Source organism: Salarias fasciatus, chromosome 1 (genome assembly GCF_902148845.1).
Source record: "Salarias fasciatus chromosome 1, fSalaFa1.1, whole genome shotgun sequence".
In the NCBI taxonomy this organism is placed as follows: domain Eukaryota; kingdom Metazoa; phylum Chordata; class Actinopteri; order Blenniiformes; family Blenniidae; genus Salarias; species Salarias fasciatus.
Window position 1 is genome coordinate 26,192,347 of NC_043745.1, and position 27,202 is coordinate 26,219,548.

General features: G+C 40.3%; 1 protein-coding gene across 1 annotated transcript in view; it reads left to right on the plus strand.

Annotated features, from left to right (window-relative positions):
* Nucleotides 1-18,339: 18,339 nt before the first annotated feature.
* Nucleotides 18,340-27,202, plus strand: part of LOC115383367 (ephrin type-A receptor 6-like) — a 56,405-nt gene continuing 47,542 nt past the window's right edge. Inside the window, exon 1 of the mRNA XM_030085583.1 lies at nt 18,340-18,535. Coding sequence (XP_029941443.1) covers nt 18,457-18,535 — 79 coding nt within the window. The 5' untranslated portion in view covers nt 18,340-18,456. The remainder of the gene's footprint in view (nt 18,536-27,202) is intronic.

Sequence of the window (27,202 nt, forward strand, 5' to 3'; positions counted from 1 at the left end):
TGAGCATCCAAGCCACACTGTCAGAGTGAGCTGGTGAAAATATGCATGTTGTGGGCTGCATAAATATTGTACTGTAAGAAGCCGTTTTCAAATATCAGCCTGAAAACAAACGAATCCTGTAAAATAAATGGATCAACTTCAGATAAATATATTCAGAGGCAATAACAAACTAATCCACATCTATGATTTAATACTTCAACATAATTACATGAGCTTGCCTGTAGGTTGTTTTACATGACAGAAAAAAATAAAGTGTTTTAAAACAAACATCTAATTGTCAGGGATCCTTCGGATTGCCCTATGGTTCCTTCGCCTGTTCTGAGATCCTCTTAATTAAACCCTTCAAGTCATTGTACCTGCACTTATTCAAAATATGTCACTTTATTTTTTATTTTTTTTAACTAGAACAAAAAAAACAAAAAAACAAAAGCCTAACATTGTGTGCATATTCCTGCAGTGTGACTTTGGTCTGAATTCTTTGTTTTTGTCGACTATATTGGAGCTTGTACTGCTATTGTTTGAACAGAAGACTCTTCATTATCTGTGTAAGTCACCCAAAAGCCTCTCCGTAGTTTCTGAACTCCTCATGTTTATCGGCTCCAGTTCACAGTGTTTGATTTTACCGGAGTGAACACATGCGGCGCAGCCCGGAGGTAACACTTTTTTTGACCTCTGCATGCTTCCCCTGCGGTACACATACTCAAGAATAAAATGTTCAGCCTTGCAATGGTGTCCCCAGACTGAGTTGCCTCATCTCAATTTTACTTCACTTCTCCCCAACTTCAAACCTTGCTGAAGTGGACACAACCTGAGTGAAGGGAAAGCATGAATAATGGATTCTTCACCCAAAGGGGGGGAAAAGGAGAACGGAAGTCAGAGGGGAGAGGTATGAAGCGCCTGATTACAACTGATAGATTTTTATTCCTACATCTTTAGTTTAAAATTTTATAAAAAAAATAGAAGTGGGAGACGTTACTCAGAGTATCAGCCACACCGCACTTCCTGAAATTAGGAGCACATTCACTGCGCGGCTGACGGTAAATCAGAAAAATAACGGAGCCCCTATGGAGTCCTACCTTTAAAATGCTCAGATTGGATATTCAATACTCTATTCATCACATTTTATGTTAGCACTTAAGCACTTACACATTATATATTTATTATTCATGCTCGGCCCGTTGTAGTGTAATGTGTGTGGCTATAAAGCGTTGCAGTATACGTCTCCTCTCACACCCCCGTTTTTTCACACGACCTTTTAAATTCTGGTGCTGATGAAATTACAATGAGCTCCCAGTGCAGCGGTGATAAACTGATTGTACTACTGATGAGGTTGCTCTGATTTATTGACACTGTTCTTTTCATGCAAAAGGATGCTTTTGGCAAGTCAAAGTGTTGTTTTTTTTTTTTTATTGAGGACACACAGTCCCAATGTGGACACATTTTTGGGGGGGATAAAGTGTCAAGTTAATTCATATGATGACAAACTCGTAAAGTTTTGGTGCCACGAATCATACAGTTTGATATGTGTCGCCATATTGTTTCAGAGAAGTCTGTGGCCACTCAGAGCTTTTTGTTCAGTGATCCTTTAAATGTCTGCATATGAGAGAATTGAAAAAAAGAAAGAAAAGAATTGTGTGAAACTAACCACAATTCAAAGTATGTGAATATCTTTAATTAAAGAAATCTCTAAATGGGCTTGAACTATCTTTAAAGATTGCTTATGAATTATTCAGTGCTACCCTGGAATCCAATCTGTTATTTACTGAAAAGTACACTAAATAGGACTCACCACATTTTTTCCTGTGTATTTTTTATTTTATTTTTTTTTCATAAAAATAGAAGCTGTCACTTGCAGGAGTTGTTTGTGTACAGTGTTGATATTCAAGCACTGTTTTTCACATATTTTCACAATTTGAATGTAAAATGCCTGAATCTGGAGCACAAACTGGGACTGGGAGACATTGCTATATGTTAAATGGAACATCCTAGATAAAAAGTGGACACATTAAACTCATCAACATTAAATATGAGAACAGAATCAGATGATTATTTCAAAAAATCATGAAGACCTTTCTTCAAGTTTCTGAGACGTTGCTGTGCTTCCCAGTGATGAACAAAGTGACGCTTCCACCCTCAGAGGTATGTCACAGCTAGACAATGAGTCATTGTGGCAACATAGAAACTGCATCATATCCAACACACACGCGCGCACGCCCAGTCTTGTATTTCTATCCTTGTGGGGACCGTCCATTGACTCCCATTCATGTCTAGCCCCTAACCCTGACCCTTACCCTAACCCTAACCCACACCACAACAAAGCCTAACCCTAAAGAAATGTTTTTGCACTTTTACTTTTTTCAGTAACAACAACATGGTCAAGAAAACACTGTTTCTCCTACTTAGGACCGGAAAAAGGTCCCCACAAGGCACGTCGTTTCACGTTTTGCTATCCTTGTGGGGACATTTGGCCCCGACAAGGATAGAAATACAAGAACGCACACACACACACACACACACACACACTCACATAGAGTTAGTGTGACTTGCCTCAGCAGCCAATGTGCTGACCGGACAAGTTGAATGCCTTCCTTGTTTCAAGAGTTTCATAAGACATACAGAAGGTGACACAGAGGCCAATGCAGCACATAAACTGAAGTCAGCAATAAGGCAGGTGGCAGAAGGGAAATGTCTTCTATTTATCCTCCCTGTCGATTTTTTCTTTACCTGCCTCCCTGTCCCTTCTGTGCTTTCAGAACTTGCTATTCTCTCTGTCTCCTTGTCGCTGGATGACTTTCTCTTCTCCGGCTCTGTGTGTCTGCGTATCTGCCCGTCTTTCCTCTCCCCTGCTTCTCCCTCTCGGAGTCAGCCTTTGATCTTCCCAGTCCTAGCACACAGGTAGACAGTGATGCTGTATGGCTTTTCTCTGCCTATTAATGTCTTAACTCTTGCCGTGCCTTGTGCAGGGGAGTCTACTGAGACATCATTTCCCAACACCACGCTGTCGAATGACAGTTTCTGGACATCCTTAATCACAGCTACCCTGTCTGTGTTTGCATGTGTGAGTGAGAGGGAGAGCAATAAGGAGAATTCAAATGAGTGAGAAAATCAGTCAGGATTTTCATTTGTGGCTCAATAAACTTGGCGGCAGCAGCAATTCTCCATATCAGTGTTGACCAAACTGTAACCTCTTTTTTTTTTTTTTTTTTGTATACACAACTCACATGGGCAGGTGTGATCTGAAGTGGAGAATTTTAATGAGAGAGATATATAGTGCCACATGGTGGTGCAGTGTTGTGCATTCTGGCTTCATAGTGGGTCTGCTTTGGTCTCGTTGTGTCTGTGTGGAGTCTGCATGTTCTTCAGGTGTGTGCATGAGGTTGATTGGTGCCTCCAAATTGCACATACACGTGTGCGGTTGTCTGTCTCCTCTGTGGCTCCGAAGGCGGATGGATGGATGATGACTGTAAATTGCCAGCGGGGTTTGCCTGTGACTGGCAAATTATGTTTTTTATTTATTTATTTATTTTATTTTATTTTTTTTTTTACCTCTGCAACAGCAATAAAGGTGTTTTGATTCTCAACCAGTGACTGAAACTTATAACCAGGGTTTGAATATTTATTTCCAAACCCACGCACATACACTCCACACAGAAAGCCCCCCAAGCCTGAACTTGAACCGGGGATGTTCTCACTATGAAATGAGAGCGCGGCACCGATGTGGAGCCTCTCAGGATTGTGTCCTTGATCAATTTTTCCTTGATACCGTGCTGCACTTGCATTGTGCAGGCTTGAAGCTTGTAAGAGTGTGAGGATGAGCCTTTACCCATTACAGTGATCATGGCTCCACAGTGAATGCCAATGATATCAGTGCTGCACAATTGCAGGGATATTTGCGGCTGTTGTTTTACATATTGCACCTTAAGCTTCATAATGGTGAAACGTGGATCATGCTGCAAACGACTCCACTGCGGCTCGGCGCTTCTATTCTTACTTTTTAGCTGACATATTGTTATTTTCAATTAAAATTTAGTTCACTCAGAGGGACGGGGCGGGGTGTGGTGGGTCCTACTGTTGTCTTAATTTAAAATATTTATAGAAATTCCTTAACACATATTAAATCAAACAAATTACTATGTTGTTAAACCTTATCCGGAACATAGGCTTCAACTTTAGTTTCACATTCTCAAGAGATTTAGCCGCACTTGAATATATTGAATCCAAACAGCTATATTTTTTCTTTCTTCAGCAAGGTTTACAAAGAGTCTATATTTTACCCACATTTTTATCTGGTTTCCAAGATACGGATAAAACAAATTCAAAAGCAATTAAAAGCTGTCTGTATGTTTTTAAATTATTTTCTGTCAAAGTGAACAAAATTCAGATGAGATAAATTTGGCCGGCTCTCATCACATCCTCCATGAGCTTGTCTTGCGTCACTCCTCTCTCCTCCTCTTCCTCCCCCTCCTCCTCTTCCTCCTCTCTCTGCTGTCGATTCATCTTTCTCTCTTTCCTGGAGTGATGGCTCAATTACCATTCCTCACACTCGGGCTTCAAATATGAACAAACTGGTGCTGGGTTTTCGGACCATGGGGGAAAATAAAGCAGATAAAGAAAAAAAGAGTTAATGTTTCCTCTCTTCCTTCCTTTCTGTGTCTGTCCAGAGCTCAGATCGCTGTGGTGAACTGTGACTCCTGTAACTTAAGTGGTTACTGGGCTTCGGATCGATTCGGTGAAGTCAGCACTCAGTACTACAGAGGAAAGCAAAAAACTTCTGAATGAATGTATGAGGGAATCAATTAGTCATAAACTGGACCAGCTATGAAACTCCAATCGAAACAATGTAATGTCCCTGTAAGCATTTGCATAAAAAAATATAGTCAAACGTCTAACTGGACTCGGCCGTGAGAAACGGTGGAAAGCAATTCCTCCCCAACCTTTCCATTCATCTATTTTCCCCTGCTTTCATCCCGTCATATCCCACTTTCTCTCGTCACTCTCTCCCCCTCCTTAATCCTCTCCTTCCCTAAGTGCAAGCTCCCAGCCTCGAGCCTCAGGGATCCGCACGGCTTGATTGTGTTTTGATGTTCTTGTGAAACCTACAAGTGCACTCAGCACTCAAGACCTACAACTTACATTTTCAAGACTGTTCACCCAGAGGAAAAGAGATGGAGGAGAAAGGAGCAGTATTTACTATCACCGTTGTCAGCACACTATGAACACACGCTGTTGGATAAATAAACACAAATCTCTATACATTGGAGAGAGAGAGAAAACATTGCGTACAATTTGCTTTGAGATGCTTCCTACCTGGATGAATGAGATTATGTATGATATTGATTCCTGAATTCTTGAATCATTTCTTCTTTATGGTCAAAGTAACCTTAAATGTGTGCGGTCTGTTCAGTGTAGCCTACTCCTGAAACAGCTTTTTTTTTTTTGCCCCATCTGTGGCTGGTAGGCGACCTTATTCATGGCACAGAGGCACTTGCATACAATGAAAAAAAAAAGACTTTATATCTTTCTTCTGTACTGCTTTTACTCTCCCACAAGGCAAACACACACACACACACACACACACACACACACACACACGCTTATACCTATGAACAACTATTAATCTCACATGGATGTTTTATGGACAGTGGGAGGAACCCTGATGAAGTCAATGAAAATTTGACACAAAAAGGTCCCCTCCAGAATTTGAACCCATGATATCCATGTTGTGAGGCAAGAGCACTGACCACTGTTCCATAGGATGTTCATATAAAGTACAGAAATAGCAAAAATACAATTAAAAAAATTAAATGAACACCTTTCACTTGCAGGAATATCGTTGTTTTTACAGTCTGGATTAAAACCTGACAGCACTGAACTCAGTGTCAGATGAAGCCTGAATAATAACATTTTCAGAAACTGAACCAAAACCATTTGTCTAATTACTGATGCTCGTGTTTCTCTCGTTCTCTCGTTTACATAAATTTCCTTGTACAACCGTCTGAATGTTACAAAGGCAGGTGAAAGGTAGAGTACACCACATGGCTGACACAAAGAGACCATTGGATATTGAATACTTTGGACTTTTCAGAGCCTACAGTTAGCCTGAAGCGGTTTTGAACAGTGTACATAGTGAAACAATCAATAAATATCTTCACATCGTGGAACAAACCATGTGTAGCTAAAGATCTTCAGTCTCTGAGAGGCCATGCCTTAGACCGTGATATCAAGACTGTTTTTCATAAATTACTCTTCAGGATTACTAATAAATATCAATTCAATCTAAAAATGAGGTCTCATTAAAAGGTCAAGTGTAGGTCATCTCTAGATCAGTATATTAAAAGGTTTTAAGTTACAGCACATCACTCATTACAGTATGAAGATCCTTTGGAGTGCTTGTTCTCAGGAAAGAGCTTTTTCTTTCGGATATTAGGAGTTAGCAGACCAAGCTGTGCTAATTTGTTGTGTACTAAATTAATTTTTGCATGCACCATAATGAGAACTAATGGTGCTTCATAGATTAATATAAATGGTAAAAGATTGGAATTTTATGCAGAAGAACAAAGCACTGTGTGGTTTGTGAGTGAACCCATCCTTTAAACTAGGGCTGTGATTTTTAAAATAATTGTAGTTCCCTGCAGATTAGGCTCGTCAGCTTTATTCTGCTATTGGTTGTCTGAGCAAAAACATTAAGGAGACCCTCTGCATCACTAAAACCAAGTGTGACAGAACAGTAGCATGAAATTAATTTCAAAATATATGTTTTATAACTGTTATCATGAACAGTAGATGCTTCCTGAAACACACCGCTCCCTTCAGCATCTTTTAACTCGGGTAATAGTGTCTCTCGACCTTACACATATCAGTCTCAGAGGTGTTGCTTTTCTCTGTCCTGTTAAAGCACATCTTTGTTTCTTTAAGTCCAGATGAAGCCCGCAGTGTTCTTGCTGACAACAACAGATCGGTGGTGTTTGGGTCTTCATATTTTTCTTTCCTGGGGGTGGATCAAATCGATGTGACAGGTGGCTGCTGGCCAGAATATCAAAGAGGGACTGAATGGGGTCTCCTTATCCCAAGTAAAATCAATAAGCACTATATTTGGGGAATATGGCTTCAGGAAGTCAATACACGGGAGCTCTATTTAATAAATCTTGAAATGAAGCAACTTTAAATGTTTCTGTGGGAATTTCATCAAACTAAAGGCATAAAAAAGTATCAATCATAAATAACTCGTGACTGTAAAGACAAATTGTCTGATTTATCCATTTTGTGGAATTTTTAAACAACACCAGGAGTCTCTCACTGTTTTGTACCAGTGAAGCCAATCATTGCTGAGCATTAACTAAACTACAGACCATGGACCTGGAATTAATGCTTCATTTTCTCAGGTCTCTGAGGGTCTTTTTCTTTGAAGTGTTGTAATTTAGTGCAACTCGTAGTCACAACACACCATAACACACAACAGGACTTGTGGTGGTATATCTCTGTGGGGGCCACCTCACTGTTGACCCAACCTCACCCTAACACACACACACACACACACACACACACACACACACACACACACACACACACACACACACACACACACACACACACACACACACACACAATGATTACTTACTGGGATCATCTCATAAAGTGATCCATAATAAAATAAAAGACAAGGCAGAGAGGCATCAGAAAGCTGAATGGGAAAGCCGTGTGGGAGACGACACGGGACTAAGTGTGAAAACATAAACAGATGCAGACAGCCTTTTGTTTTGTGGCTGCTCTGCCACATTCATTATGCACAACTAGTTTAAATGAATAATGCAGGTGACTAAATGGTCCTACAGAAGTAGTTCAATTATCATCATGAATAATAAATTTATTATTAAAAGGTGCTTAGAGATTTTAGTCACACAGTGTGCAGGTTTATTATCACTTCGCCAGGCATGTGTGTCGGATTTGCTCCTTCTGAACATGACCTCCCAAAAACATCTTTTCTCAGGGAGAGAGACACGCAGACACGCGACATATCCTCGTCCCGATTCGTGCAGCAGGGAAAATTACACTTGTTCAAGGTAACCGATGCATCTCAATTAGTTTAAATGAGCTCAGGAACCAAATGTTGCCAAACTGTGAACAAATTGAGTCATCTGCATCTCCGAAACAAACTGGAAGCAGAAATCTGCTCTCTATTTGTAAAATGATCTTTTCCCAGCTGTTCTGCTTCCACTTACATTATCTCACAAAACTTCTGTCTTCTTCTGCTACTTTACCTACTTTGTCTTTTGGCCGTCATCAGTCGTTAACAGAAAATCTGAGTGATGTAATTCTGTTTACAAATTCACAGTGTTTATAATACAGAAATCTTTATTATAAGAGTCACCAATTAACCTGAAAGACTGTGACTCATAGCCGAACCTGGATGTTCTTGCTGCGATGTAAGAGTTCTTACCACTGACCTTCCATACCAGTTTTTGCAAATCACCTATTCTTTCATGACTTATGCAGCAGGGAAGAAGCCATTTCCTCAATCCATTTAGCTGTAGGGGTGGAAGGACCAACTTTCCAACACAGTTTTATAGCTCCGGCTAAATCCACATGGTGTCACTACTACAACCACTGCCTCAATTCTTTTGAGAAACGGCCTGTGTGCACCTGCTCAGACAAAGAGAGAGAGAAACAGAGAGAAACTGGCACGTGTAAAAGTACTGGTAGCAGAATATATACGTTTCATCGTGGATATTCATTGCGTTTCTGTTTTGACAAATACAGTCTAATTAGTCAGATACAATGCATCAAAAGGAGAACATATGTTTTATTCTTACACGAACCTTTGAACACATTCAGAAAAAGGATGACAGATATTACACTAAGTGTAACAAGAATAAGTCAAAGTCTCAATCAAAGTGAATTGGAGAGGGGATTTTTTTAAATTCTTTTTTTTATAATTTCAGTGAGTGTACACACACACAGACATTAAGTACACATTCACAGCTGATGGCCAAATGAGCAAAGTGACAGAGAGTGAGTATTTTATTAATATTCTTTTAAGCAGGACAACAAGTCTGACACATAGAGAAAATGTGAGGTTAAGAAGGTCTAGTACCGGTGAAATAGCTATCAGGAAGTAAAATATAATGGTTGAAATGATCCTCCAACCTTCAATCACATCAGACCAAAGACTACTTCATGGAAGGTGCAGGTACAAAATATTTTAAGTGAGAATAGAAATACCAAGCAGAGGAGTCATCTCCACAATGCTTTCAGGGCACACAACAGCCTTTTGAACCAGTGCTTCCTACATGAAATATTCAAAACCACAAACTGAGCTTGAAAAGCTCAGGTAAATCACCACAATCATCGTCATTCAAATTTATCGTCTGTGAACCATTGATCCAATAAGCCTGGCCGAAAAGTTGAGGTCAGCAACCCCGTGAATGGAAGGTCAGAGTTCAAATTCCACTGAGGAAATAATCAGAAAGGGCATTCAGCAAAATCCACCATGACGAAATCCAAAAAGTAGCAGTTGAAGGAGAATTATCATATAGAGATTTAGCTCCTAAAGAAGTTAAAGATCATCCATCTGATGGGAATACATTTTCTGTACTGTACAAATACTCCATTTCATTATGTAATTGAAATCCGACTGATATTTCAACTTGGGCATGCTGGGGCAAAGGAATCAACAACCAAATATGTATATTGGCAGAAAAACATGTTTGTAAGAGCTGAACATTAAAGAAAAGAAATGTGTTCACAAACACTTTGATGTTGCCTGAGGCAACAATGAGAAGGTCTGTTTTATTATGTGGCAGCATTAGCCTATTAGCGATGATGGATCTGAAGTCCTGGGAAATGTGTTCGAGGATGGATTGAATTTTAAAATTGCTTGCTTTAGCTCATGGTTGGAAAGAGTTGTTGTGTTTGCGGTGAGTGAGAAAAGCCTGACAGCACCTCCGACGTCTTCCCTGGAAGAGTGATGCATGTAATCCACTGACTCTGTCTTACCAAACTGAACCTGACTCTTTTTTGTATAAGAAACAAAAGAAAAGAGCTCAAGAGCTTTTCAAAAAACTGTCAAGTTGCTATTGATTTTCTTAATGCTGCCATTTGGGTTTAAATAAACACAGTTATATTGTTACAGACAGCTCAGCCATCCCCCCCCCCCAAAACTGCCTTTAATTCAGGAACCTAATGACCTCTTTGATCAGTTTGGAGAGCAGTTTATATGGTGTCGATGGTTATTTGAAACAATACTGTAGACCTGTAGCGATCAAACACTTTTGAAGGACATGAAGCCTCTCACATCCCTAAATCACTCAGTGGATTCTGCATCCCACTGGGCCTCTTACACACAGCTTCAATCCAATTCCTGAAACCACAAATCTGGGCTTCCCCTCCTGCCACTAAGATTGATCTTGTAACAACAGGTGTTCACAGGTGCTCAAATGTGGCCACGCATCGACTGGAAGCCTTTCTGAGCCGCAGAACAAAGGAAATCAGCTCAGAAGGCAGCGGGAGAGGGGGAATCGCAGTTTATGTGGCGTCCTCTAGATGTTTGATATGTCACCTTTCCTTTGCCCCTGAGATGTCGGGCTGAATACTTAGCGCGTTTTCTGATATGGATGAAGATTAAGAACTTATTGTTAAGTACAGTATGAACAAGTGGCTGAGCCAGATATCCCGTTGTACCAATTAATTATTATTTATGTGCCAAATCTGTCAAGTAATCAAGATTTTCCATTTTCCTTGAAAACTGTTGACAACAGCAATAAAGACTTTCACCTCAACTTCACGAAACTGCAACTTCTGCTTTAGTGACTCTCAAGACTGCCGCAGACTGTTTGATATCCCAGAGAGAGCAAGGACGAAGTCGAGCTTCAAGCACAGCTAACCTTAATAAAACTCCTCCGTTCAAACTTTGTGAAACTCCTTGTTGTTGATGCTCACTGATGAGAGACTGTCCTGTTTTGCATATCTCCAAAAGAGTTGTGACGTATGTTATCTGATTTCTGTTTACTTTCATGGTTATAGCCGTGCTTCACGCAGATCATACAAACATTAACTAAATGTTAATTGTGACCTTTTTTCGCTTTTGTCTGAAATTAAACTTCTCCCCGAGGGGACGTGGAGTTTATCAATCAAACTCTACAAGCTCGCAAAAGGGCAGAACAAGCCCAGCATGGATATTAAACTTAACATACACATAACCTCATCTTCATACGGCCCATTTTTCCCCCGGCTCTGAGCCCGTTCGCTGCCCACTGTTCCATTTAATAGCATATAGTTTGCTTGAAGTTGTGGGTAACAGTCACAAAAGATGCAGGCTTAGTCCACTCAACTGGAATGTTTAAGTTGGGATTTTTGCCGCTGACTTCACAGTTTTGAAGTTCTCGTACCTTTGGGTGTAGATAATGTTCTTGCTTTTACAGTGCTTGACAGCTCAAATCCAACTTTTTTTTTTTTTTTTTTCAAGCATATTGATTGTAGTTCTCAAAGCAATAAGCGCTAATGGAAACTGGAGCTCTGAAATGCACTTGAATAGCACTTTGTTCACATAAAATGAATTTCTTGCTATAAAAGGTACTGGTATCCATTTAAAAAAAGAGAAGATGAGTAATGTGACCTTTGATTAGAATTAAACAAAACAACAGTTAATATCTTTGTGAAAGTTACAGTTTTAATAGTTCGCCTCCAGAGAAAATTGTCAAAATGCATAATAAGCAAGCATTTCTCACTTTTTTTTTATCTTTTTGCTCCTGGTACTTGTTTTCCTGCTAAACAATAAGCTAATTACATACCAACTCCAGCTGTAACTTCTGTGAATGTGGAAAAAGAGAAGAAGCCACCAGTAAATACCAGAACCAACAGTCTGGCAGCACGTTTCCTGATGATCAGTTGTAGTTTGAGCTTAATTCCTATTTCGGTTTTGTGATACACATGGCACACCTACATTTCTGCATCCATCTCTGATAACACTTCATTGAATTCAGGACTGGAGCTCGTCTGGGCTGAACCCAGACAAACAGGAAACCTTCTCACTGTGATTCGACTGGTAAAATAATCTTTCTAAACAAATGAAAAAATGTGAAACAATGAGTAGTACAGTTATTTTGTATTGAAACTAATGATCACCAAAGATGTAGAAGTCATTCAGTCTCTGAGGACCCACAGTTTACGTAATACTATCTGTTTAGATATACCTGTGTGGAACGACTGGTGAGAAATATATTGTGATCATGAACTTCTTTTTTTTTTTCTCCAGAAGCCAGAGCTGCAATCTGGTCTGTGGAAAACCCAGACAGCTAATTGTCTTGATTTGGACTCCCAACCGCTCCCTGTGATCTGGGGGAATTACAAGTTCTGTCTGCAAACTGACTTCAAAGAAGTTCATGCATAGTAAATTTCAGAATCACTTATAGGAAAATTAAATTAGCCTCTCTAAATGCATTATAATTCTTGTACACAAGAACTGATTGTTTGCCTGATGCACAGGGCCAGGCAGTAACAAACTTAATCTAACCTCTTTCCTTCTATATATACACACTCAGACGCACATTCAGACATGCTGTACGTTTCAGCATTACTTCCCAACTCACGTTTTCTGTTAATCATATCTAATAAAATAGAGCTAAGCGTTTCTCGGTTCCTCTGTCTGCTGCTGAAACATTGCACTTTGCTTGCCTCTTTACTGAGGGCACCTCCTTCTTCCTCCAGCTCCACTTCTTCTTCCCCTGTCCTCACTCTTCTGCATGACCAGTTCCATGTCAGCCCTTAATTGTGTTTTGATGTTCTTCCAGACCTGCAATTGAGCTCCATTCTCGCCAGCCAAAACAGAACAGACATTTGTCAATGCACAGCGCAGTGAGAATCCCACTCTGCAACACATTCTCTGCTGCTTCCAGCCATTTGATGTCATCTATCTATCTATCTATCTATCTGTCTATCTATCTATCTATCTATCTATCTATCTATCTATCTATCTATCTATCTATCTATCTATCTATCTATCTATCTATCTATCTATCTGTCTTAGAAAACTTCAAAGATGTGCAGTGGAGCAGGAACATCAATGGAGGATGAAACCAAAAGACCTCCTTTCCCCTCTGGGGCCAATGTCACATGTAATCACTGTTACTTATAACACAAACACACACACACACACACACACACACACACACACACACACACACACACACACACACACACACACACACACACACACACACACACACACACACAAGTCAATCCTGGCCGCTCAACTAAGCTCGGCTCAGGGAGTAAATATTTGTGCTGTGCAAGCTCCAGACAGAGAAAGGCTCCTCACCTCAGCACTGTGCCACCAAATCATGAAATATTCAGAGAAGAAGATGGGAGGAGGAGAGAATGAGGGAGTGAGAGGAGGAAGAGAGAGAGAGAGAGAGAGAGAGAGAGGGAGAGAGAGAGAGAGAGAGAGGTCACACATAACAGAATACGATGGACGGAGGGTAAAATGTGGACGGGTAGGTGACTCTGTGCAAAAGCAGAGGATCTGAGGAAAAAAAAAGTGGGGAAAACCTTAGGGGCTGTTGAGAAAGGTAGAGGACACGAACATGTAGATTGAAGGGCTCGATAGAGAAAATGCAGCGAGTAGAGTGGCTGAGGAGTCTGACAGAACGAAAAGAAGAAGAGGAGCGGAAAGAGGTGAAGGAGTGATGGGGCAGTCTAAATGTGTGAGACAAGCAAAGATGTACACTGACAGGCAGAAAACATTAAGAACTGTGGACAACACAAACTGTGGTATCCGACAACAGAGGGGATGTGTAAGAGTAAATGGATTGCAGGAAATGATGCTCTAAAGCTTTTAATGGTCCCAGTCAGTCTGAAGCTGAGGATTGATAATCCCCCACCAGGACTTAATGAGGGTTTATTCTTCCACAGGTTCTTCTGTCCTGGGATCCCGAAAGACTTCTCACCGTGAAAGCTGCTCCATTCGCATCCACTCTGCACGTTTCAAGGGATCGCTCCACTATTACTTCAATTCCCTTTTGTGGAACTTGTAACTGTAATTGAAATAAAGTTTACTTTGAGGTAATCAAATGAAATCTTCATTTTAGGGGAAACTCACAAACATTAAAAAGTTTCTAGTTTAGTCAGTTTTGTGTAGCTTTAGCTTGAAACTCTCAGTCACACTCAATCAAACTGTCTATGTGCATTGGTATATCTCAGCTGCTCACTCTTCCAGCTTGAAAAATAACCTATTAGCTGCAGTATGTGGTGTAGCGGCACTCTTGCCTTGCAGTGTCAAAAATCTTTGGTTCGAGTCCTGCTTTGGGACTTTAATGTTTAGAGTTTGCATGTTCTTCATACATGTGAGGATTTCCTCCAGATAATCCTGTATCCTTCCATAGCTAAAGCGTGTATCTGAGGTTATCTGATGGCCCTAAACTTCCCGTAGGTGCAAATGTGATTGTGTGTGTGTGTGTGTGATGTGCTGACGGCCTGTGCAGGCCTGCATTCACCCAGCTCATCAACTAGATAGAGTTAGGAGATGGATGATGGTTGGACAGGAAAGCCATAGTTTGTTGGAAAGACATTCATTGTTCCTTCTTGAGATAAGGCTTCTCCTCTGTGGGCTTGCAGAGTTAAGAAGACATCATTTCTCCGTCTCCATAATGTTGAATGTCACATTTTGCTGAATTTACCAAAGTGTCATTAATTAAAGTAATTGGTTCACAGTCTACAAATAATGTAGCTGCTGCACACCAAACTGTTTAACCTTCTCCTTTAATGGTCCCTCTGCAGTAATTCAGAGGCATGGCTGGCTTGATTATTATTATATATGCTTTCCAAGGTGATTTGAGCTCCTAATGATGCATTATTCAGTGAGTTTGAAATCACTTGCAGTATTGCTTAAAGCTTCTTGTTATTTATATCTGCAACTGTTCCTGTCTTAGGTAGTTCAGTTTGAAACAAGTCATGGGGAAAAGTTCAGTACTGCTGTACTTTTGATTGAAACTTGGATAGTTTGGTGATTATGTAAAGAACTCTATCACAGCACAAAACTGCACAGTAGAGGTAAAAAGGTAAGCAGAGTCCTGTGATACTGCCAACAATGCAAAGGACTAAATATCTATTCAAAATGAACAAGTCTGTGTAGCTAATTGGTGTGAATCATTAACACAGGTGAGATATAAAAACATAAAAAAAGTGTACCCTTAAGCGTAATGATCACTGTAATTTGCTGCAGGTAAATCCAACTTTTAAATGGTTCTTTGTAGTGAAAATGGAACTGATAATCTAACAGCATTTTAGATGCTGCGTGTGGAGAGCTGACAATTTCTTGTAAGAGATGCAGATATGCTTGAGTAATTATTACTCTGAAGAGCAAAAATACACAATCATTTTTTTTTCTAAATGTCAACGAGTGTCTTTTTTTAGGAAATGGAATATTCATCAAACTCACGCCCATCTAAAGATGAGATGTTTTATATAAAGTGCTGTCTTAAATCCAGCTGTAATGTTTGTGTAGAACAGTGAATTCCAGACGAATTCACCCTCAGTCAGCTGGGATCTGCTCCACTCGCTCACAGCCCTGAGGTGGATGGTAAAGAACAGGGATGGGTCATTCTGAGAGCTGTACATATTTAATCCTCTCTGCCAGGGGGCCATTCATATTTCCCAACTCAATGTTTCATATTCACCTCAAAAACGTACAGGAAACTTGTTGACAAGAAGTAATTATTTCAGAATTTAGTCGACGCTATTCAGTTAATATAAAATGCTAATAATTATAATAACAGATAATTGAAAAGGTGGCTTGAACTGAAGTAAGGTTATAATGAGTAAAGTAATATAACATTATTGTTTCACTTCTCACTATGTATGCACTTGATACCGCAGAAGTTCATTTCTGCTATTGATCTTGACATTATACTGTTATTTGTATTAGATTGTGGTTTCACAATGATGCAGTGGTTCGTAAATCTGCCTCTCAGCAAGATTGTCTCACGTTCAAATGTCCTGTCTTACAGTGAAATGCCCTTCTGATGTTGCTGTGATGAACTAGCATCCTTTCGAGAGTCACAGAAGTAATGGGGATAGGCTGCCGCCTATCCAGATTCCTGGTCTACAAAAAGGATAACTGGAGACCTGAAAATCACAGTTAAAAAACCTGAAACAGCAAGTTGCAAATTGAATGCTTTAATTAGTGAGCGAGAATAAGGTTTGCTTTTGCAGTAATGAATCTGTGATGTGAAATCAAAACACTCCAAAAAATGGCGTCATTAGCAATATACTGAAATTCTAATTATTAAAAAAGTGTGTGAAATTAGTTTTTGAAATCATCTAAGAATCAACTCTTTTCTCTGCACTGAGACCGAAAGTGAATTTTTCTCATGTGTGCACAAACATGAGCAAATGAATACTGTGGCAACCAGATTGAGAAACTAAAAATATAATCACACTCAGTAATTTGCACTAAATGATGGACACACTGTGCATGCTGGAAAGGTGAAGGCTGCTGAGTGATAATTACTAAAATGAGAAGAGCAAGATCTTCTACAGATCCTGAAGGAATTGTAGCCGATCCCAGTTTACTATGGGTAAATGCAGGGTACACCCTGGACAGACCAGCAGTCCATCACAGGGCATCTGAATCTTGATTTTTAACCAAGTAAATGCTTGAAGACAGCAGGACTTTTTCAGAGACAAAACTGTTGCAGTTGCAAGCTCCTCTGCTAACTGGTGTCGCTATCCATGGTGCTGAAATGTGTTGTTTTCAGTGCTTGCAGAATACTTTGAAAGTTGAGATTGACCTTTTTTTTTTTAAAAAAAATTCTAAACTGCATTAAAAGCAAAGCACTCTTTACTTTTAATAATTTATTTTTCTCTTGCCACAGGCCGTTTCACTCAGCAATTTGAAGCCGCTAGCATCTCTGCTGTTTTGCTGGGTGTCTGTTTCCCGATCAAGACAGCAGAAAACACATTATTATTAAATGATATTTCTTGTCAGAAATCACATGCTTACATTGGTGAACTCCATGACCTGACTAAATGTACTACCAGTACCAACGCAGCCAGTAACTGCTTGAGCTGTCAGCTAAAGAGAGGCAGAGAGTGATTTGAATCCCTTTATCCTCCAGTAGCTGAGCTATGGCTACAGAGTCCAAAAGGTCATTATATCCTGACTGCTGGCCCCCATGGACTTCTATTAACAGTCGTCTCCACTACTGTGTCACATGGCGAAGCTCATAGGCCATTAGTGAGGACAGGTAGAGGTGTTTGAAGTCAAGATGAAACTCCTCATGTCAGAACGTGCTTTAACTGAAGCTCAATTACAATGTGCATGTGTTGAGCGAGTTCGTCTCTAATGAGCGGGCACACAGACCTGCCTGTGTGTTCGCCTCCAGCTTTCCCATTCTCTCTATCAACTTTGACCCGATCTGTTTGTCTGCTTGCCTTCCTCCCCTGCCACCATAAATAGAAACTGCCCCAGACACATTACAATTCCTAAAGCATAATCCAGTTCAGGTATAACCTACATCAGAGCACAGAATTGATACAGTGGTCTGCTAATGGTTTCATATTTCCCTCCATCTCCCCCCTGGAATCAATAACCTCTGGGAAAAAAAAAACAAAAAACCATTATATCCAGTCTGTTGGAAACCACGAGTTTATTTATGATGTTAAGTGAGGAGTAAGGTGAAATATCACCAGAACAAATTTGAGGGCATTTGGGTTGCCTTATAAGTATGATTGTGGGATGAAAATTGTCTCCACATCCTGAACAGGGCATCCCTACTGTCCTGAGGAGAGAGAGAGAGAGAGAGAGAGAGGGAGAGAGAGAGAGAGAGAGGGGGGGGGAGAGGAGAGAGAGAGAGGGGGGAGAGGAGAGAGAGAGAGAGAGAGAGAGAGAGAGAGAGAGAGAGAGAGAGAGAGAGAGAGATGTACACGCAGTGATACTCAGACAACAGCAAGGGATGGAAGTGAGGCGAGAAGTCCGGATTATTTTCCTTTTTTCTCCCCGCTCCTTTCTTGTTTTAGGATCAAGACGCTGAATAATCAAACACACCAGAGACTCTGATCGACAAACTTCGCATAAATTCAGACACTTTAGTCCGACTTTCTCCCCGGACTCGTTGTGAGCCAGTCACTCCTTAATTCATCTCATCGCTGAACTTGCTGCGCCGAGTTTTTTTTTTTTTTTTTGCGCACAATGGCGATTGTTTGGCATCGACTGTCCGTCTCTGTCCACATGGAGATCTCCGCGATGCGTGGCTGAAAAAAAAAAAAAAAAAAAAACAAGGAAAGAAGAGGAGAAAGAGAGGAAAGAGACAGATAGAACTCCCTTAGATGCCCCCCTTTCAGCGTGGATACCGGGAAGATTTCTGTTGCTTCTTTCATGACATCTGCCGTCCTTCCTTCAGTTGGGATCTGTTTAGGAGTCTGTGCAGCGTTTTAGCTCCGAGCGCACTTGTGTCTGACTCAACGATGAGCTCCGCTGGGAAATACTGCCTGTTATTGTTCTTGCTCAAAAGTATCCTGTCGGACCCGGGAACCACAAACCAAGGTGAGTCTGGGCGCCACGGCGCATCGCAACATCATGTGGTTTCCCTCTACAGCCGCTCACATGAGCAAAACAACAGCGGATGATTAAAGTTCTGTTTGATTTAACCTCTCATAGACATTTCTGGCAAATTACTGTGAGAACAAATTGACATTTTAGTCGTTTCAGTCTGGACTTTCAGATTGTCTGGAGTCAACACAGGGAATACATTTTATGCACAGTGTTTGCTTAAAATGTGGGATTTAACATCTCCCATCACGTATCATGACATTTTTTAAAGTTTCTCAGTACAATTAAAAGAATTCATTTGAATTTCAGATTAATCCCAAAACTATTGAAATTATAAGAAAAAAGACAGTTAATTTGGAGTTGATATGCCTCTCAAGCATCAGTCCTTGTCAGTGTGAAAGCCTGAGCTAAATGATATCGCAAATGCACATTAAAATACAACTAATAAGTATCATAGTGAAGAAGAAATGTGGCTGTGTGCCCCTTCCTTGTGCTCCAGCTACCAAATTATAGGAGAGGATATGACATCCTGCTTCACCTCCCAAATCTGAGTGCATAGAAACATCACCACAGCAATAGGGACCAGTGAGTGTTACAGTAAAATGTCAGCCTCTGGCACACTCTGTCAGTTTCACTGATGCTTTAAGTTGCCTATTTCTGACTCTCTGTCTTCGCTGTTGAGCTTATATATATATTTGCACTTATATATTCCTATATGAATGCATTACAGATTTAGTCCAAGAGACTTTTCTGTTAGAAGACAGTGGGTGACATTAGATTTATCACAAATAAAATAATTTTTGAGGATTCTGTTCCAGTGAAATGGCCACATTGTCTACAGATTGCTTATGTACAGGACACACAGAACACCATCTCCCATCAGCAGTACTTGTAAGTCTAACAGGTAAACGGTTGCTATAATATAATCTGTTTTTTGACATCTTTCACTTCACACAATTGCAGAGGTCAGTTTAATATTCCTTGCTGAATGTTTAATGTTTAGACTATGCATTTTCAAAGATGACAGGAGCCCTTTCACTACCCAAATGTCAAAGTCTCCTTCAATTCTTTTTTTTCCCTGTGTGTGTGTGTGTGTGTGTGTGTGCGTGTGCGTGTGTGTGTGTGTGTGTGTGTGTGAGTGAGAGAGAGCACACGCGCACGCGCAGTTTTCCCCACAGGATGCCTGTCTGCCTGTGGTGGTGACAGGCTTGAAGAGGAGGCGATGCACACAAGGGAAACTTGAAAAAAAAATGACAACGTGAGGTGTTTAGAATATAGTGAGAACCAGCTGTACGTCAACCAGGTGATATTTATCTACCTTACTAATGAGAGTCTTTTCAGATTGTCAGTGACAGATCAGTGTTTAGCTTCTGGAGCAGTTTAAAAATACCAAAAATTGTTTTGGGAAACGATAGAACAGTTTCTTCTAAAGTCATCCTGTTTGCGTCAAGAAATTAAATTCCTTACTCAAGTTGTTCGAGTTGTTTACAGTCACCTCATAAGCTGTTATTGTTTCCAGCTGACTTTTTTGAAATTGTAATATAAATGAGGCGCCGTTGTAAGAGCAAACTGAAGGTGCCATGCCAACATTTTTATTGCAATATCTATTATAAAAGTCTGGGGAAACATTCATTTTGCCCTCTGTTGATATTTTTTTTCCTTTATGGCAGTGCCACATGTGTCCAGTGGGGAAAATTGGCAGCGTTTAAGGTTAAATGACAGTGACGCACTCGCTTCTAATGACACCGCCGTTATTACAGGAAATCCAAAGTCTGGCAAACAGACCTGACAAGCCTTGTGATTGCTACAATATGACTGAACATTCATTGCATGGGGACTGGAAGAAGCATTTAACGAAAATAACTTATAAAACAAGTGAATCCTCACATCTTAGATGCTGTAACCTGATAACATTTATAATTTCGTTTACTCCACAAATACATTTTTTTTTTTAAACCTACACTAAGGAACTTTTCAACCTTAATAAAACATTTTAATATCTTTTGTGATGATACTTCGACTTACAACTAGTTGAATGATCGCTCTGTCACGGGCTGAGGGCGTCAGTATTGCTTTCACTTGGACTAAGCAGCTGTGAGGAGGGTGGTAGGAACCCTACACACTAAAAAACTACAAATGTGCGGACTGCTTTACGGCATGCTCACATCATGATATAACATTGTTTAGCTACCATTAGATTCATTTAGATTCATTACCTCGTCGCTATCCGTCCTTCACACAGCCACTGGAAACAAATGAAGGCAGTTCAGTCCCACAGCACGCCACCAGGAGCAGCAATTTGATGCCACACGCTAGTCCTCATGGGAACTGTAGTATTCGTTCAGGCAAAACACTACCGATTTTGTCCACTGGCGCCGCCAAAATTAACGAAAACTGAAAGTTCCTTAGTGTTGCTTTAACTAATGCTGGTTACTTGAAAGGAATTCTTGTTGAGTTTCTTTATCCAATAACCAGATGTTTTTTCCAAAAAATGGGATGTATGACATCTCTGGGCTCATTTTAGCTCTACACCGCAGTACTGTTCAGGTAGACATTGCACCGTATTTTTCTTTAAATATGAGCAAGCAGTGCTCTCTGTACCACCAGTGAAATAGATGCCACAGTCCTTTTTTATTATCATTTTATACAGAAATAATGGTTCTTTTTCTTCGTGTGGCTCTCTGAAAGCACATCCCAGAAAATATAAGCTGAGGGCCCTTAGAGAAATGACTGCCTCTCTGGAGGGTCTCAGCCCAGCTGGTCAAAGAGAACCGTCACAATATGAAAGTGAAGCAACCAAGTGAAGCGAAACTGCCATACACCACAATGTATGTATGTATGCATAGAGGACATCTTCACTGAGGAAAAATAGATTTTTTTTTTGTTTAAATCAGACAAAAGTAACTTAGTAATTAATGACACCTAATTCAAAATCAAAAGGGAGAAATAACAGAAGCTGCTTCAGAGGTTTTGTGGGGTAAATGGTAGAGTGAGTTGTACGATGATCCCAAAGTCAGAAGTTCAGTTCATCCACACATTTGTTGAAGTGTTCTTGATCAGGCGGAAGCCCGACGAGCCTCAAGTTGCTCCTGATGAAGGGCAAACACCCTGCATGGCGCCTCTTTCTCCGCTCTGTCAGAGTGTGCCTAACAGTGTAGAGTGGTTTTCATGACAGAAATTAAAATCATCCTAAAAAGTAAAACCCATTACTGCCACCATGTGTAAAAAAGTTGTATGTTTTGAATCCTATTCACTGTACCTTCAAAGGGATTTTAAATTAATGCCAGTGATGTGATCATAATATGGATCTGATGCCGAAGAGGAACGCTGCCACAATGAGATCAGTGTAAAACAGGGAAACAGACCGGAGCAGTGTAGTCTTCATGGGCTCTTTCTTCAAAAAAACATTCCACATCATTTTTTTTTCTCTGGATCTCCCTGCATTTGCATCCACATTTATTAAGTTTAAGTTCTTCTTCTTGGTTGCCTTTATTGTCCCATTTCTGCACATCTTGTTATGTCACTGCCCCCTGTGGATCTCTGGAATAATTTGAAACCACTGAAGGGCAAATGTTTGAATACACGATCCACTCTTTACAAAACAGGCCCACAGCACCAGTAAGCTCTGCTGGAGACCGTTCCGATGCAATGCAGTACCTGCGGTGTAAACCCTGTAAACACGCATGGCTTAAGTGAAAGTAGGACTGCGCTCCACTTTTATTACAAGGAATATTTTATCAAAGGCTGAAACCGTTGATGACTGCATTGTGTTTGAGATGCTACATAAGTTTCATCTATTGCCAGCACAAATGTTAATGAACAAAACTAGTTCTGTTTTTGCTAAAACGATTTGTAGCTAAGCCACTTTCTCCTCATACCAGAGTTACCAGTGAAATATTTGTTTGTCAATTACTGGATTAAATTCTCTTTCATTTATAGAAATAATCGCGAGTGCCGTAATTCAGTCACTTCAGACTCGTTTGCTTGGGAGACTCATTGGTTAAATCTTGTGAAAACATACATTAAACATGTGGCTCAAGTGATCATTTAAAGCTCACACGTGTTTCCGCCTCATTTTGTAAAATGTGAAAATCCACCCTGCAGACAGTGAAGCTCTGGGAGGACAGTTTCAGATCATCATGCTTCCAGACACAGCACCCAGACAAGAATAATGTGATTTGGCATCCTGATAAATAGAGCAAGTGTGTGTGTGTGTGTGTGTGTGTGTGTGTGTGTCCACTTTTAGCGAGCAAATCCATGTATCAAATTCCACACGGTACTCTTGGCCCATTAGTTCCTTCACCAAAGATTGTTGTGGAATTTAAATATTGTATAACAACATTGCTGTAGTTACGCGTGTGTGTGTGTGTGTTTGTGTGTGTGTGCATAGGAGGAACTGATCCAGTTTTTGGAAAAAAAAAGTTTACTTTTGTCAAACATGCTATGGAACATTGGTTATGATCATAAAAGCTTGTTTTAAATGTATCTTAAAATCAATACCTTAGTGTCTGTCCTGGTGTATGTCACAGCCTCCCTCCTTCAACTCACTGTGTCCTTTGTGCTGAGGCAAGGCCACGTTCTTATAATTCAGGCCTTAATTACAGCTGGGAATCAAGGCTAAACAGAGTCCCTGTAAATACTGAAGCAGTTCATTTTGTCATTCTCACGGTGTATCTTCCCAGGTTATCTGGCTTGTTCTCAAAACAGTCACAACCCCATTAAATTAGTCCAGATTTGGAAAAGTCCGCTGTACACTGGAGTGACAGGTCGGCTGGAGATGTGACTCTTTGGTCTATAATGTCGACCACTGAAGTGGGACATACTTTATTGATAGAGATTGTAATTAACTGGCTGTGTGGAGACAAAGGAAATTGCACATTCATCATATCAAATTGGCTCAGGGGGCTTAGCAAGGGCCAGATAATAGCTCTTTTCATGCCTGAGCCGTGACCAGAGTGCAGACAGCTACAGATTGTTACATGTGTTGGTACACAATGCTTCATGGATTCATGTAAAAAAAAAAGAAGAAGAAGAAAAAAAAAAAAGAAAAAAGAAAAACCCGTTAACATGCTCTTGCAAAAACTCCATATCATGTTTTTGTCTTTCGAAATGTTAACTGTGACTGTTCGTCATGAACAGAACTAGCTTCACAGGCAATGAGTCGCAACAACGAAACCGCCTTGCAGGGACTGTGTAGGACTTACAACGAATAAATCTGAATTTGGAGAAAATATGCAATCCAGGGGATGACTGATCACAAATTCAACGCTTGAGGTACATCTCTTAAAATATCTTACAATAAGGTCAGAAAAGAAAAGGCAAAGCAAGTCAAGAAAACAATTCCTAGCATCACGATCACAAACAAAGCTGCTAAAGACTCTCGATTTGCTCCTTCTCAAACACAGTAAAAACAGATCAGATTGTGCTTTATGATAATCAATATCAATTATTTAACATAAACTGCTGCCAGTATTTTTTCAGTGATCTACTAAACACACGTGATATTTCATATTCATGAATGCAAACATGCTAATTGCGTAGTGTGTGTTATTTATTAGATCTTTCAGATGCCATTCGCAGTGCGTCTCGTTAGTGTCCCAGATTCCATACAGGTGTGCGTGCAATTTGATGTTTGCATCCTTTTTTTAAATGAGAAAACCTTTTGTAGATCAGGAATTATGTGTTTTTTTTGACATGATGAATACTAACTTGCTTCCAACGGTGAGCAATGCATCGTGGATTTCAACTGTTGCTCTTGATGAGTGACTGCATGAATGGGTCGATTCCACTGATCATATTCAGTATTTAACTAAGAATTGATTTAATGGAGAAATGTCCCCAGTTCCATTGCTCCATTGTCCAGTTTAGTCTCTCAGGTGCATTCTGCAGGAAACTGATGTTGGCATGGACACTTTGAATAGTCTGCTGCTGTTCAAACCCCAACCCCACATAGACGCACACACACACACACCACAAACTGACATCTTTCTATCATAAACAGCATGGAGGTCTGCGGCAGCTTGTGCTTTTCTGTTTGATCAAAGACAAAATGTGCCAGCCATCGCTCTGCACCTACACCAGCGAGCCTTATTTGCTCATGACCCTGTCACTGGTTGTCCTTGCTTGTGTTGCGATTGAAGGCTACTATCCACCGCAGACTGGACGCGCTCATCAAGACCTGCCATTTTGCAGGGACTCTGATTGAGCTGTCTACCCATCAAAATACTCTAAGTTGTTCAAATCCTCACAAGTCTTTTTTTTCTTTTTTTTTTCCCCTGCACAGCCGCTGCGAGGTCTGTCTGCATGTTTGCAGCTTGATTTTCCACCTCTTGACAGATGCCACTGTAACGAGACACAAAGACATTCCCTTTAACTGCGCTTTAAGTATTTTAATATTGTGGCTGTTCTTTGTCGGTGATCTGAATGGTGTCGGGAACTGACCTTATCAGTTCCACCCCACAGCATCATCTATAGATTCACAGTTTAATGAATAAAAGAAACCAAGCATTGTCACTCTGCAGTGACAGTGAACTCTGTCTTTCTCTTTTTACTCAAAGGAAAGGCCTGTGGGAGCAGGGCATGAATATGCACTCACAGAGGGTCATGCCATACCCAGAGGTAGAACATAATTGATTAATGATCCTGTCAGTGAATACAGGATCGGAGGAATTAAAATAAATATGTGTTTCTGCTGTATCATTTTCTTTGTAACAGTGAGCTCAATGTGCAACATCACTGAAAAATTCATGGATTTTCCCAAGTATTAACACAGGAGGAAGAAAAATCAATGTAAAACAAAGTTATTTCTTTAGAGACATCACAATATGTTCTCAAGTCTGCCTTCATTGTTCACACGTAGGCTCAGCACTGGAGGTACAGCCATGAAGTGAGGTTGAATACTGTCCATCATGAGCTAAAATCTGTCTGTCCAAATGGACGATTTTCAACATCTGCTGGTTTATGTTGGAGTAAAATAGACTTTACTCAGCGTGGATTGTTTATCCACTAATAAGGATTGTGAAATGAGTAAGATCGTTGAGTTATATCATGAGGGAAGTTAGTTTGATGTGTCACTCTAATAGTAATCAACACTGTGTCATATAACACACTTTAAACAATGGGATTCAAGTCGTAATGCGCTACATGGATGTATGTGTTTAAAACTTGGACTCAAATGCCAAACTTCAACAAATAGGGTTGAGGAGTGTTTATTAATGTTCGTCATTCATGATAAAGCAATAAAGAGAGAAGGCATGAACTGAGAATTCAACTGGACCTGGACATTTGATGGTCCAGCGGTCACTTCTATCACCGAGGAACTTAGCATAAAATTAGGAATCAAATGAAAATTAATGAAATTTGAAGGCAAAAACTTTTTTTTTTCTCGTGTACTTCATTCGTACATATAGTTGACCTTTTCACTGCTTTGAAAGATTTTTCGCCAGTCCCCTCAGGGGAACAGCATGAACTGATGCAACCACTTGGATAAGAGGCGAAACGTCCTCCAAGACATATAAACATGTCGAGTTGATTCAGTTGCTTTGAGATGCTTCTTACCTGGATAAATGAGAACATGCGTGGATAAGATTACAGTTTCGGTTGACCTTATCAAACTAAACATGACAAGACATACAAGGAGACCCAACACTTCGACTGACTGAGATCGAGAAGAGGAGCTTTTCAGTCCTCCACAGGAGTTGAACTCCTGGCCTGCGCCGGTCTGAGCCATGAACCGAACAAGACGGAGTCGACACAACAAATGAAACAAGTCCAACTGACAGCAGACACAGACTGCTTCACACACCTGATCGTAATGATGATGAGTTATTAGTCTTTCTGACTTAACAACACATAGACGAACCAGTAAAAAGCAGAATCACTGCCACCTCAGAGAGTATGTGTCCTGATTAGATTGTGGATTCCCAGCAATCATTAAAAAAAAGTTAAAAGAGTAGTGGCCTGATTTATGAAGATCCCACTTAAATGGATGCTCTTTCAATTTGTGTGTTTTTTACGAGTGATCGACTAAAAATAACATCATGAGTGACACAACGTGAGAAATAGAAATATTCAAATGAGCATTTTGCAAGTGTTATTGCTTCCATCAGCCATTGAGTGACTGGACTGAGCACTGAGCCTCCATAAGCACAAACTGACTGTGGAGCTGACGGACTGGATGAGTCAGTGGAGGAAGTCATCGAACATATTGGTGCATTATCGCAAAAAAATCTGAATTTGAGAAAAAGAATCACAATATGGGAAATGATCCATCAAAAAGCAGGAACAAGATCAGCAACAGAAAAGATTCAGGAGATTGCAAGACCTAAGAAGGGTCACAACACAGGAAATTTCTCGTAATAAAGCCCAGAAATGAGAGTTGTTGCCTTTCACAGCAGCAGCATCTCTGCTGAGGCCGATCTGCAGCATCTTTCCAAATGTGTTAAAAACAGGCAGTCATGAACAATGTAAACGTTTTCAGGCATTGTAAATTCATCTAATAGCATGAATCGATATTTTATATTCATGATTAACAATATGCTTCACTAATGATGGGTGTTATTTTGTATGTGTGTCCACGTCCTGTGTTCACATGTAATATACGTATAGACACATCTCTTGTTTGTTATGTTGTGCTTTTGGTGAAACTGGACCCAGCTGGTG